The sequence below is a fragment of the Mus caroli genome, unplaced genomic scaffold (assembly GCF_978045245.1).
Source record: "Mus caroli unplaced genomic scaffold, Mus_caroli_1 scaffold_20, whole genome shotgun sequence".
NCBI lineage: Eukaryota > Metazoa > Chordata > Mammalia > Rodentia > Muridae > Mus > Mus caroli.
In genome coordinates this window covers 32,043,467-32,057,874 of record NW_028227275.1, presented here as the reverse complement: position 1 = coordinate 32,057,874, position 14,408 = coordinate 32,043,467, and the positions used below count along the sequence as shown (strand labels likewise).

Here is a 14,408-nt window from a genome sequence, read left to right as displayed (position 1 = left end):
TAAGGCAGACTCCTGAAGGGATATTTAGCTGAAGCAGACACAGGAGAGAGGATTTTCTGCTAAAGCATGTGAAAGCACACGTGATGAAGGATTCTTTGCGAACAACGTGTACGTATTGGTCTGCCTTACATTGCATAGTTGAACTGCATTTGTCTTCATTTCCATAGAGAGAAATGCACCAAAAAACCTTCTGGTTGTGGTGCTGCAGTTTCTTGCTGCTTCTGAGGAGTTGGGCTGATTGGCAGAGTGAAGTCAGCTGAGACAGATGCACCGGACTGAGGCAAGACCCGTGGAGGACACAGGATGTTTGGAAGCTATAAATAAAACTCCAGGGACAGTGATGGGGCTGAGCTTGGCTTGCTTATAGAGCTATCTGTGCAATGCTGGTGGGTCTCAAGTCTTTGCTGATCTTCACTTTCTGGAGAGAGGCACAGCTGAGAACTTCTAGCATTCCTGCTGGTTTCTCCTGCTGCTTTCTCCTGCTGAAGCTGGAGCCTTGCTATCTCTGTTAGGCAGTGCTACCGCTGCTGATTCTTATTTGCTATCCCAACTCTAGCAAACTGGACTGCTGGTGTAGCCGTAAAATGTTTGCAAGCAGATCGAGCTGCCACTGCTAACCTGTGAACTGAACTGCCGATTTCCAGATGACACAGACTGGAGTTGCTCCAAAGAACCTTTCTAAGCAGGTCCACTTCCCCCATATCCTTTCTTTTCCAGTACCTCTGGAGGGTGGTGGGCCTTACATAGGAAGTGAAAGCATTGGAGAACCATCATTGAAAATAGGATTTGAAAAATTAAGTTTCCAGCCAGGCACCACTCAAAGCACTTTGTGGTTTCAAATAAAGAGGGGGAAATAAACTGTTTTCATTTTCTCTGACCTGTTACACTTCCCCCTTGACATTTACTACCTGACTGCAACAAGGGTTGCATGAAAAGCTTTTCAACTTTTATTTCTGATTATAAAGTTATACACTTGTAGAAAAATCTTCTACCAACTGTAATATTCCTCCTTTTAAATTTACTTAATAATTTATACCCATAAAGACACAGAAGGTGGGAGCTGTGGTAAAAATCTGCTAACTCATCGATGTAACTTTACTTTCTTAACAAAATCTCTATTTGCAAGCCTGATCTTACAACTCACCTGCTAGCTCTTTAGAAATCTCTTTCTATCTGTGTCATTTTACTGAGCTCATCTTCCTGTCTCTTGAGCTCCTCCAAACGCAAGAGAGCTCCTTAGCTCTCTTTCCTAGAATACTGTTTTACCTGCGTCCTCTGTTGCGTCCTCTGTGATTTCCAAGTCCAAAAAGAGAATCCCTATCTCTTACCCAGAGCTTCTTTCAGGAAGGCTCTTCCAAGCCATGAGAGAGCGCGCTCAAAGGTCCAATTGCTATAAAAGCAGTCTCCAGCTCCTCCCCCTAGAACTTGGCAGGCTGAACCACGTCACTATCATGGTGGGGGCTCCAAGCCAAGTGAGTAGGGGCTGAACCACTCCAGCTTTATGATGGGGCAGCTCAAGGCCACCCAGCCCACTTCGCCTCAGGTCATAGAGCAGATTGGGTCACAGAGCAAAGACCACTAGACCTCTCCCAAGCAACTTGCCTTACAGTAGGCAGAAACTTTTTATTCCTTAGCATGCTTATCTATTGAGACTTTTAGCGGCACATCAAACCGTATCTAATTAGGACACACCCAACAGCATCTAACAAACAGTATCTGTAACAATATGGGTGTTCTATAAGCAATCATCAAATATCCTGTAACAATCAGCACATTACGGGAAGGCTAAATAGAAATCAAGACCTTTAGAATTTTCCATCCCTGGCCTTAGCCACCAAAGTGATTATTACACTTCTTCTAGCTCTTCCAAGACTTTTGTAAAAGTATCTTTTTTTTTTTTTTTTTTTTTGGTTTTTCGAGACAGGGTTTCTCTGCGTAGCCCTGGCTATCCTGGAATTCACCAGGCTGGCCTCGAACTCAGAAATCCACCTGCCTTTGCCTCCCGAGTGCTGGGATTAAAGATGTGCACCACCACGCCCGGCGTAAAAGTATTTTTTATTCTCCTGAATAATTGTCATCTCTGAGGCTTACTGCCATCTGTTAACCCAGACCTAGTCCTGGAAGCTTCCAGCCTCCAGACAATCTAATCTAAGCTGAGAATGTTTTCAGCTTCTGAGACTTGCTGCTGAGAAAGCTCACTCTTTCTAGTTCTTTCTGAGCAGTGGCTGGCTGGTTCAGGACAGTTGTTCTGGCTCAAACACTTCTTCAAGCTAACTGACTCAATTGGACTTCTCTTTCAACCTCTGACTCTTTTGCTCTGCTGGGCCTCTAACTCTGGCAATATGCTCTAATTTTCTAGCTTGCTCTTTCTCTGCCCTGCTCCTTAAAACAAACAAACAAACAAACAAAAAAACCCAAATAAACTGTAACTTCTCACTTTACATAATCTAATTCTGTAATTTGGTTTCTTTAACCCAGTGAGTGCCCCTTCTGTATAGCCCAGGTTGGTGGTGAACTTGGAATCCTCATGTCTCAGCTTTTCCCAGGATTACAGACTTGTTCATTTCAGAGATATTTCCACATCAGCACGCTGAGATCTACTCTTCCATTGCTTCTACTTACTTATTTTTAGCTTTCTTTTACCACCCCAAAACCATCTTTGTATTAGATACCGCTGTAAAAATACTGTTGGGTATTTTCCTAATCATGAAAGAGCAGAACTGAATCACATAGGCTTTTCATGTCATCCCTCTTCCTTAAATGTTACACAGCATGCTTAACAGCATTTTTCTCATGTATCGCTCGACCATTAGGATTAACGAGCCTTTAGCGTTTGCCAGTCAGGGCTAAGGCAGATGACTCAGTAGGTAAGAATGCTAGCTGAGCAAGCACGAGGACCTCAGTTCAAATCCCCAACAAGCCCACACCTCTAACCCTAGCTCTCTAAGTGGGCTGCGACAGAAGACTTGGTGTCAGTTCTCCGCGCTCAGTGAGAAGAAACTTTGTCTCAAGGGAATGCTGTGAAAAATGACAGAGCGGGAGAACTGATGTGGTCCTCTGGCCTACCCCTGTGAACCTCACCCCCCCCCCTCAACCCCCTCCACCTACAGTTTGCCAATCATCAAGCAAAGCTTGAAAGACTGATCACTGTTGTCTTATCTGATCGCGAATAGACAACAAGCCAGATTGTTAAACGTGCAGGTTGTGAAGTTAGACTTTCCTAGTTCCTAGGTGTCTCTGTTTCCCTCTCCCTGGTCCTAAAAACTAAAATCAGGGCCTTGCCTGTGTTAGTTAGATGAGCACTCTACTGCCAGGGTACATTCCCAATCTTTGGGGTTTTCTCTTAAAATGTGTTCTCGGGCTATGGTGGGCCATTTCGTCTCAAAAAGTAAAGGGACAGTGAGCACACGGATCTTCACGATTCTAAAAAGACACGAGGAACAGAAAGCCCTCTGATGTGTCTACTACTTGTCTCAATTCTTTACAAATGTGCTTGCCCCAGTATTTTATTTTTAGTGTCCTCCTCCGCTGTAGCAGGGTTTGAAGAACAGTCTTGTCGCGGGTAATTTGAAGTTAAAGGAAAGTTGGCTGTGCTTTCTAAATCGGTCCCCCTCGACTCCGACTTAGACTGCTCTACACGAAGGAGCTGCAGTTTAGAAACAGAAGAGGGACAAGTCAGAATACCCTTTGACCGCCCGGATCCGAACCTGCAGAAACCCTAGTTAGCTTCCCTGGACTTAAACTCCAGACGTGGCCACGCCCGGTCACGCCCACCGGAAATGACGTCCCGGCCGGCTACTTCTTCTTCCGCAGTCCGCCGGCGGCACAGTCCAGGCCTGCTCCGGGGGTGCATCGGCTTCGCCAGCGGCAGAGGGATTCTGGGTAACGACCGTGGCCGGCGGGGCGGCTGGCTCCGCCCAGCAGGTTCCACTCACGCCAGGGCCGTTGGCACTGGCGGTTGTCGGGCCCGGACCAGTGGGACATGGAGCAGCCGTGGCCGCCACCGGGCCCCTGGAGCTTCCCGAGGACTGGCGGGGAGACCGAGGAGGAGAGTGACTTAGACGTGTCCCCCTCTTCGTCCCACTACTCTCCGGTACCGGACGGCGGCGCCCAGGTAAGAGCGGCCTGCGTTCTGCCGGGGGCGGGGGATGGGAAACGTCTGTGGGCATCGCGGGGGAGCCTGATGCCAAGCCACAGCTCTGGCAGCATCTTCCGCGAGAAAAGGAGGCGATCACGCGCGCATTCCCGACCTCCACGTCCACGCACACTTGTCCCTGCACTGGGGCTGGTTGCCCCTCACCTTTGCAAGAGGTTCCTCCTCCCCCTCTCTGCTGCTGTCTGCGTGGAGCTTTGGGGGCCGCTCAAGTGTATAACATTGACCCTTTGTCCTCTGGTGCGTGCTTTCATCCGAGCCTTTATTACGAGCTCCAGCTACTTTGTGCACAGTTGATAGGAACAGAGAGTGATTGTACTTCTAAAATAGTACACCGAGTCCTGACATAAACATCTCACGTGCTCTTTGCCGCGCTGACATCTCAGCAAATTCTGTAAGCCTTGCCTTTGACGCTGGCACACACCTCCGTTTCTATCATTGGTCCTTTGCTGTATTCATAGTTTGATTCCGCGTCAGTCTCCGGTGAAAACATACAGCCACCGAATTGGCTTTTCTTTCAGGCTTCTTCCCGAAGTTTCTGATAGTACATGTGTTTTTCAACCCAGCTTTCTTGCCTCGGAAACTGTCAAGTGTGATATGCCAGTTATGGCTTTTATAGGGGTGGTGTGCTATGCTACGAACATCACCTTCTCCCGACTTCTCACCTGGGTGTGTTTTGAACCAGATTTCAAAAGCATAGACTGAACAATAATCTTTTCAATGAAATTGATTGTAGGTGTATGATTTCCAGGCATTTTTGCAAAAATGTGGTCCAATATTATAACAGCTTTTCTTAAAGATGACCGGTTTGAATTGTCTGCCGGCAAGTGTGGGCCAATTCTGCCAGTCAGCGGAGTTGATTGGGCTCACCCACAGTATGCTGTTTCATAACCACAGACTATGGTCAGCCAACTACTCATAGGGAAAGTAAGGGAAAATGAGAATTGATGGGTCAGTAGTCACCTAGTTACGGGTCACTAGTATCATCTGTGTATACTTAGTATTGCCGAGGGAGAAAACGAAAAGTTGCTGGTGTCAATTTGGACAGGCAAATTGAGGAAACCGCCTCAATTTCAGTGCACTGTGCTTGACTCGAAGAAGTAATCCAAGAAACCCAGCATTTTAAAACGATTTTACCTGTGCATTTGTTTAGGTGATGGAGGTTAAGGAGGCTTCTATTGCCTTCACTAAAGGAGATCTCCCAGGGTCATCTAGTTAGACAGTGCAGGGTCCCCACTAGAACTCATGACTCCCAGTCCACTGTTCTTTTCAGGACGCTTCTGCACTGCCTATCCAGAGAAATACTATAGCATTTTATTTGGATGAGAAGGCTTTTAAATGGTGATAAAGTTTACAAAGTCATTACGTCTAAGAACATATAATTATTACAAGCCTACTTATATGTTTTGCTAGCTTTAGGACTTAAATTTGGGGGGAGGTTAGAATATTTAAAAAAAATTTTTAATCAATCAACAGAATTTTAAAAATTCATCTTAAGTTACTGGCTTAATTTTTATCAAATATGAGAGACAGAGAGCTATCTCAATATAACATGATGTGTGAAAAGGCAAGCCAGAATTTGAGGATTTAAAAAAAGATAGTTGTATTTTTTTAAAGATTTATTTTATTTATATGAGTACACTGTAGCTGTCTTCAGACACACCAGAAGAGGGCTTCAGATCTCATTTTAGATGGTTGTGAGCCACCATGTGGTTGCTGGGAATTGAACTCAGGACCTCTGGAAGAGCAGTCAGTGTTCTTAACTGCTGAGCTATCTCTCCAGCCCGCTTTTATCTTTTTTTAAATTAAATTTTCATACAATATATTTGCATCTTGTTTTCTACTCTCCCAGATCTTCCCCAACTCTCCTCATCCCACATTATGTTCTCCCCCTTTTAAAACAAACTACCCAAATGAAATAAAAATAAACAAGCAAAAGGCTAGTAAGACTAAATAAATAAATTTTTAGAATAATTAAAAATGCTAAAATGGAGCAAAAAGTCCACAAAAACCCCACAGAGTTCATTCTGTGTTGGCTAGCTACTGCTCAGCATAGCACCGCCCGCTCTGGAGTAGGAGCGATGGAACTTAGTGATTTCCCCTTTCTAGCAGGTACCAACTGCACACTGCTTCTTGGTTAGGAGTGGGCCTGTGCCCACTTGGCCCTCTCAGTGCTGGGATCCTGTGTGGCTGCTATTTGAGAGCTTTTGTTGTAAAGTTGCTCCAGTAGACTTTAACCATCATAGTTTCTTTGCAGAGTTTTTGTTTACTAAAATTATGGCCTTTTAAACTTTTATATGATCACAGAATAAAATAAGAGTTGATATGGGCTCAGAATGCAGCTCTGTGGAGAATGCGTGCCAAACATGGGCTCACGCCCCTGGGTTGCTTCTTTTTCTTAAAGACCCAATAGTATACTTAGTCATCTCTGTCCATGTTGGTCAGTATGACCAAATGGTATATGATAGTCTATGGGGAATAATTTAAATATACATAATTCTGGTAGTTGGCTTGATTTGAGAAATATTTGCTTTTGTATAATTAGAAAGGGTGAGATCCTGCACCCCACTTCTAATAATTGCCTTTATTGGAATAACTTTGTTTTTTACAAATTGTTTTACAGCTTCATTTTTCTCCTTTTTCTGGCTTTCTCCCCACTCCCCCCACCCCCCTTGACATAAAAGTTTCTCTATGTAGCCCAGCTATCCACTCTGTAGATGAAGTTGACCTTGAACTCACAGAGATGCCTGCCTCTGCATTCCAAGTGCTGGAATTAAAGGTGTGCAACAGCATTGATAATTTTTCTTTTTAAAAACTCAATTTATTATTTTATGTGTATGAGAATTTTGCTTGCATGCATGTGTGTGCATCCCATGCATTCCTAATGCCTGCCAAGGTCAAAAGAAGGCATTGGATGTCCTGGAGTTGCGGATGATTGTGAGTCACCATATGGGTGCTGGAGATGGAGCCCAGGTCCTCCTCAGGAGTAACAAATGAGCTCAACCACTGAGCCAGCTCTCCAACATCTTCATTTTCTAGTGTATCAAGAAGTAAAAATAAATGTTTTACTTGTTGTTTAGAGACATGGCAGTATATGGGCTTGAAACCCAAATAACTACTAAATAAGGAAACAGGAGAGCAATGTCCACAGACAGCCAGTAGAAATCGCAAATGTCCTAGAAAACTCAGGTTTACTCCTGTGCCAGAAGAGTTTGTTACTAAATTCTAACTCCTTACAAAGCCTGGAATCAGGGGAAAAAATAAGTATATATTAATGTTATAGTTATAGTATATAGCAATGTATATACCTTGGGTTTGGAGAGAGTGAATAAGAACAGACTTAGGGATTGGGCAGGAATCGGATAGAGGATAGAGCGTTATCAGTGAAAAGGGATAATAGGGTTCTGAGGGTGGGAAGAATAAGCCAGTAAGTAAAACTGACAGGAACTAAGGGGTCTGTGCTTTATAATAGACTCTTGGAAAAAGCATGACTGCCCCCTCTTTTTGAAGCATCATTCTAGTAGTGAATGGCTAATGAAGAACAAAAGGTATGATTATATTTATACAGTTGAGATGTAAATTTATAAAGGCTTCAATAATGATACAGTTCTGGCAACAGATTAAGAACAGTGATTCTTAGTAAGTAGTATGAAGTACATCTAACCAAGAAATCCTTAAAAAAATGCCCTCCACTTTTGTTGTTGAGACAAGGAATATAAGGAACTAAACACCCATTGCATTTACATGAGTAGTTATAGAAATATTGAAAGTGATTTCTCCTGAGGAGAGCAGAGTCACCAGTTGGCACTTTTCGATTTCACTATCACTGTTTCGATTAGGATTGAGGTAAGGTGTGCCTGTGTGACATAATCATTTAAGTAGCATTTTTTATTAAGAACTCTCACATCGTCACAGATTATGATGACACAAAGAAACTAGGAGCCATTAAATGGGTTCTTTGACGTGAAGACCGGTCACTGCAAGAAGATCTTACAGGTCAAAGCTCTGGTTTTCAGGATGAGGAGCCATGACTGAAGCACTGGATGTGAGCTTTGCTTTGCTTTCCTCCTCCTGGGGAAGGAAGGATTCTGGAGCCTGCACAGCTGATGTGTGTTGTCATCGGTCAGCTCTGTGAGAATCACTGGCAATTGCCAGCCTTTGTAGTGTTAGTTATCAGGGAGAGGTATCGATGAACAAAGAAGCTCAGAGTTGAACTGATGGATGCAAACTGCAATTGTAGACAAAGAATACAGATATGCTGTGTACCAAAACGTCCTACAGAGACCCTTTGATGGGAAACATTGAGCACTGTCATTGCTGCTGCCTTCTTTCCTTACTAATACAGTTGTTACTTTTTATTTAGATGTATAGCCACGGGATTGAGCTGGCTTGCCAAAAGCAGAAAGAATTTGTGAAGAGCTCTGTTGCATGTAAATGGAATCTTGCTGAAGCCCAGCAGAAACTTGGCAGCTTAGCACTGCATAACTCTGAGTCCTTGGATCAGGAACATGCCAAAGCACAGACCGCGGTGTCAGAACTGAGGCAGCGGGAAGAAGAATGGCGACAGAAAGAAGAGGCTCTGGTCCAAAGAGAGAGGATGTGTCTCTGGAACATGGATGCCATTAGCAAGGATGTTTTTAATAAGGTATGATCTTTGTTGGACCATAAAAAAAGAGGACAGGGGCTGGGTATGTGGTCAAAGGTAGAGCATGCAAGAGGCCCTGGGCTCCATTCCTAGCCCTGCAGATAAAAATGAAGAAGGAGAACCAGAAGTGTCTGTAAGTAACTGTTGCGAAGCACCAGAGTCCTGCTAAACAGCCAGCATCTCCAAGTCTAGCTGGGAAGAGGGAGGCAGGTAGGAAGACCCCAGCTCACAAGGTGATGTGATGCACAGGCCTGTGTGCTGAAGCTGAGATGTGAGTACTTCCTGATGTGGCTGGGCTGTCGGCTTCCTGTCGGTTTTGTAACACATGCAGTTACTGAATTTGTAAATAAAATCCTTCAGTTTACCAGCATGGATTTAGTAAACTCAGGAGAATCTTTTTTTTTTTTTTTCATTTAAATTTTATCATACTGGATTACATAAAGCCATTTTTGTGCAAGTATACAGTGCACTTTGAGATGTCCAGCCCCTATGCCCTTCCATTCTCCCTTTCTCACCCATTCCCTTCCTGTTAGTTGCCTTTGTGCCCCTCGATAGTTTCACATACTTCACATACTTCTATATTGTGTTCTCTAGGGACTTTGTGCATCTATAGAAATAGGATTATCTATATTGTCTGTTCTCTAGGGACTTTGTGCATCTATAGAAATAGGATTATGTCCAGGTGCAAATCATTTTTCTGCAAGTCACATAATCTCATATTTTTTGTGGCTACAAAATATTCATATGTGTGTGTGTGTGTAGTGATGTACATTTAATCTTACTTTGGGCATCCATGCATCCATGTTAGTCCTATAGCTAATAAAATAATGATGCAACAAATTTTGATGTGTAAGTATCTCTGATATGTTAACTGCCAGTCTTTCAGGTAAATACCCAGAAGTAGTATTTGTAGCTGGGCCATACGGTGGTTCTATTTTTAGTTTCTTGAGAAACATACATACTAACATTCATAGTAGACGGGCTCTCTTACATTCCTGCTAGTGTATAAGTGTGCCATCTTGTCGGCAACCTTGAGCATTTGTTATTTGGTTTTGTGGTGACTCCTATTCTGATAGTGGCAAAATGGAATCTCAGTGCAGTTTTGATTTGCGTTTCTTGGGTGGCTGATAGCAGACATTTTCCCGTATATCTATTGGCCATTTGTATTTAATGTTTGAGGATCGTCTGCTCACAACATTAGCCCATTTATTGAATGGATTGTTTGATTTCTCATTATTTAGTATTTAGCTTCTTTGTGTAGTGTAGTAAAAGATATTAGGGTAATGAGATGGTCCAGCAGGTCAGGATGTTTGCCACCAAGCCTAATGACCTGAGTTTGACCCTGAGGACCCACATGGGGAAGGGAGAGGCACTTGCAAGTTATCTTCTGACCACCACACATACTCTATGGTATGTTAACCCACAAATGTTCACACACACACACACACGACAGACATACACATCTGTACTCATGCAAACTAAAGAAGTAAATGTAATAAAACAGTCAATCTTAAGCAGGTATTAGAGGCACAGCTGACAGATGTTCTCTCACTTTGCAGGCCATCCTTTGGTTTTTGCTATGAAGCGACTTTGCATAAAGTCTCTGGTTAATTGTTGATGTTCTTTCTTGAGTGACTGGAGTCCTGCTGCTCAGAGTCTCTGCCTATGCTGTTATCGTGAAGCATTTTCTGGACTTTCTCCTTTAGAATACTGGAGTTTCAGGTGTCACGTTAAGGTCTTTGATGCATTTGGATGAGATAAAGATCCAGATTCTTCTGTGTGTGGCTATCCAGTTGGCCACTACCACCTGAGGAAGCTGCCTTTTCTCTGATAAATAATTTATCTTGACATCTTTGTTAGCTGTGGCTCTCTTCTACACAATTGAATTGAAGTCAAGTACATTGATACTTCTAGTATTTTCTTTTAGCTCAGCTTGTTTAAGCTATCTGTGGTCTTTTATGGTTCCATTTGAATTTTTTTCTTCCTGGTTTCTGTGAAGACACACCTTGGGATTTTGATAGAGATCACATTGAATCTGTAATTGGTTTTGGTATCATAGCCATTTTTGCAATATTAAATCTTGTCCATCAGCAATGGAGATCTTTGTATTTCCTATTTTTTATAGTTTAGTGTTTTTACTATAGATGTTTTTCACTTCCTTGCTAGAGTTAGGTTTATTCCAAGGTCTTTTGTTTTTATTTGTCTATATTTAAGGTAATCATGAATGTGATTTTTTTTATATATTTCTCAGCATGTTATTAGTTTATAAGCTACTGATATCTTTGTTAGTTTTGTATCCTATCACTTTGCAGAAAGTGTGTATCAGATAAAAGATTTTGTGGTGTAGTCATTGAGGTCTCTGGCCTGTAGAATTATATTATTTACAAATAATATATTCACTTCTTCCTTCCTATTTGTATCTCTTTTGTCTTGCTGCAGAAGTCATCAAGCACCATGTTGAATAAGAGTGAAGGAATCAGGCACCTTGTCTTGTTTTGGGTGCCAATCTTGTCTTTTAAATAACGGTATTGAAACATTGAATCAGTCCTTTAAATTAATACTCTAGAGAGTAGAGTCTCTTAAATAGTACAGTACTTCTGCCAGATTGATCGGGTTTTTGTTGTTTTAAAGACAATCAGTTTTGTTTTAGTTTAAGTTTTACTGGGGATCTCATGCAGCCCTGGCCCGTCTGGAACTTTCTTAGGTAGCCCAGGGAGACCTCAGACTCAAAGATCTGTCTGTCTGCCTCTGCTCCCCCCCAAAAGACATGTGGCACTGTGCCCAGGGATGCATGCCTGAATCTTGTAAAATATATACCAGATTCCATTACTCCATACCAAACACACCAGAAGGGAAGTACTTTGTTAATTTTGTGTGTGTTTCTTCCATTTTAAATGATATGTTCAATCTGCTATGAACTTCATCTGTATCTCTGCTTTTTAATGCTTCTACTAATGTTAGTAGAAAATTTTAAGGTATATTTGTGGCTCGAACAGTATTGATGCAGGTAACAAAGTACAAGGTGCTTTTATTTTGAAATGCAAGCTGGCAGGGAGCTAGTTTATTCATTTCATTTTTGGCAGTGATAATATCAATGTATAAGTGTATCGGAGAATACTTTGGCAAACTGTTCTGTTAGTTTTGCTGGTTAGATGAGAAACTTCTTGGTCTGTTTTATGACTTATTTCACACATGCAAAGTCTTCCTTACTAGAAGTTGGTACTTAGTTTTAAGGAGGATTAAACTTTTTTTTTAGAAATGCAATCAAGCTATATTTTTTGTTTTATCTCTTCTCAAAGAATTTATAGTAAATATATTTGACTTTTTATCTATTTTTTTTCTTCTTCTTTTCTCTTTTCTTTTTTTGAGACAGGGTTTCTCTGTATAGTCCTGGGTGTTCTGGAACTCTATCTGTAGACCAGGCTGGCCTCGAACTCAGAAATCCGCCTCTGCCTCCCAAGTGCTGGGATTAAAGGTGTGCGACACCACTGCTCGGCTATCTTTGACTCTTATGTGCTTGGATTATTGAGTTTGCGTCTATCAAAAAACCCAAAGAGTAGGCTGCAGTTGCAAGTATTTATTGGAAATGAATAATGCAGATGTAAATTAAATTATACATGGAAAGAATCTATTCTTGTCTTTGATAGGGTAATCAGGTTAAAAAAAGATTTCATTGAGATGTTTTTCTGTGTGATATCTAGATAAATTTGTATTTTAAAACTAATGAAACTACCAAATGAGAATGTTTACATTTTTAATGATGAGCTTAGCAGATTAATTTAATGATGTATAGTGCTTTGCCATAATTCTTATAGCATCATGTCTATAGGAAAGATTACTAAGCATTCAATATTTGAAGAGTTTTAGTTAAAATATTGATTTTAGTCACTTAATTTTTGTAGAGTTTTATTAATCAAGATAAAAGAAAAACAGAAGATGAAGATAAATCACAATCATTTATGCAGAAATATGAGCAAAAAATCAGACATTTTGGTAAGTCCACTACTTAAATTTTCTTCTTTATTGTGTTAGAGATCATTGGTATGTGTGTAACAACGGACCTATAAAATGAGGGCCCCAAACTACTCGTGGCCAACCTGCTTATGCTGTGCTTCTGGTCGTGTCACAGACCTGCTTCTGACCTCTCTTGTGTCAGGTTGTGAAGAGAAGTACTTCATTAATGACGGTATCACTTTTTTGTATTTCTTTACTGTTCAGGGATTTTCTTTTTTGATTCTTTTTTTTTAAACATAAAAAGGTTAGCACTCGTTTACAAATGTATCTCATCTATTTCATGTGCAGTGGGAGAGATCAGGTGCACATGCATGGGGGCAGGGTACAGCTTGCTGGAGTTCCTTCTTTTTCATCATGTCGGGTGGGGAGCGGGTTCTTTGTCCACCAAGCCATCGCTCCAGCTCCGATGCTCAGTTCCTCTTTCAGGTTTGCATATGATGCTGTGTAATTTGGAGTTCCTTGTCATGTTACTCAGATAATAGGACAGAAATGTACAAACATCTAAGCTCTTTATATATACGTGCTTGTGCCTGTATAAGTATATACCACGTCTATAGGAGGGCCATGGAGACCACAAGATGGTGGCAGATCCCCTGAGACTGGAGGTCTGGGTGGTTGTAAGTCACCCCAGTGTGGGTGCTGGGATCTGAACTTAGGTTCTAGAAAAGCAGGAAGCACTCATAATGGCTAAGCCATCTCTCCAGTCCCAGAACTAGCTGTTTCTAATGGGTGAAGGGGGTGAACTTGGTGTAAGTGAAGGATTCCTAGAGGAGGCAATGTCTGGGTTTGTTTAGGAGGGGCAGATTTTCAGGATTTTCCATAAAGATTAGGCAACAGCATGAGAAGTGCAGAGTCAGAAAATATATGCAAGGTGTATTCTGAGGCCTAAACAATGTGATGCTGTAGGACTGAAAATGCTCTGTGGAAGTGTGAGGAGCTGAGGTTCACACTTATTCAAATATCATGTGAATGAACAGACATGGCTCTTGTTTATGTTTTGTTAATCAGTGGCATGTTGAAACCTTTTCCCATTTGTGTTCTCTCAAAGTAGTTTTGCTTCAAAAGGAGAAATTGTACATTTAACTCAAGAATAGTACCCAAAAAAGCTGGGCATGTTCACACGTGCTTATAATCCCATCACTGGAGAGGCTGAAGTTGGGGGAATCGCAAGTTCAGGGTTAGTCTGGACTATGAGACTCTGTCACAAATAACCAAGTCAAAACAACAACAACAACGACGACGACGACGACTAGTACCTGAAGAGCTAAACACACAAGTTCACATTTCTACATATGTCATGTCGTCTCATACATAGAAGTAAGAGGAATGGGCATCCCTCTTTTGGGTAGATTTTAAAGTCTTTAAACCAGGAAGGACAGAAGGGATAGAAGCAGTAATTTGCAGATGAGTCCTGTGTTGTCAGTTTCCATTCCTTCCCAGTCCTTGTTACCACAGCCCATGTGTCCTCTGCGGGAGAATGATGCGCCGGCCGCTTGTACTTCTTTCTAGACACACAGAACATTTGGTAGAAGAATGGCACTAGTGCTCTTGGGTTTTGAGTTTGGTTTGGTTTTGGTTTTTGCCCACCTGGCATTC

At 41.9% G+C, this 14,408-nt stretch overlaps 1 protein-coding gene across 9 annotated transcripts in view; it reads left to right on the top strand.

Moving 5' to 3' along the window:
- The first annotated feature begins 3,798 nt into the window (after positions 1-3,798).
- Cdc37l1 (cell division cycle 37 like 1, HSP90 cochaperone) overlaps positions 3,799-14,408 on the top strand; it is a 52,057-nt gene continuing 41,447 nt past the window's right edge. For all 9 annotated transcript variants that reach the window (XM_029472789.2, XM_029472788.2, XM_085834260.1 and 6 more), the window contains exons 1-3: positions 3,799-4,114; positions 8,517-8,798; positions 12,701-12,791. In XM_029472789.2, the coding sequence (XP_029328649.1) occupies positions 3,983-4,114; positions 8,517-8,798; positions 12,701-12,791 (505 nt within the window). In that variant the 5' untranslated portion in view covers positions 3,799-3,982. The remainder of the gene's footprint in view (positions 4,115-8,516; positions 8,799-12,700; positions 12,792-14,408) is intronic.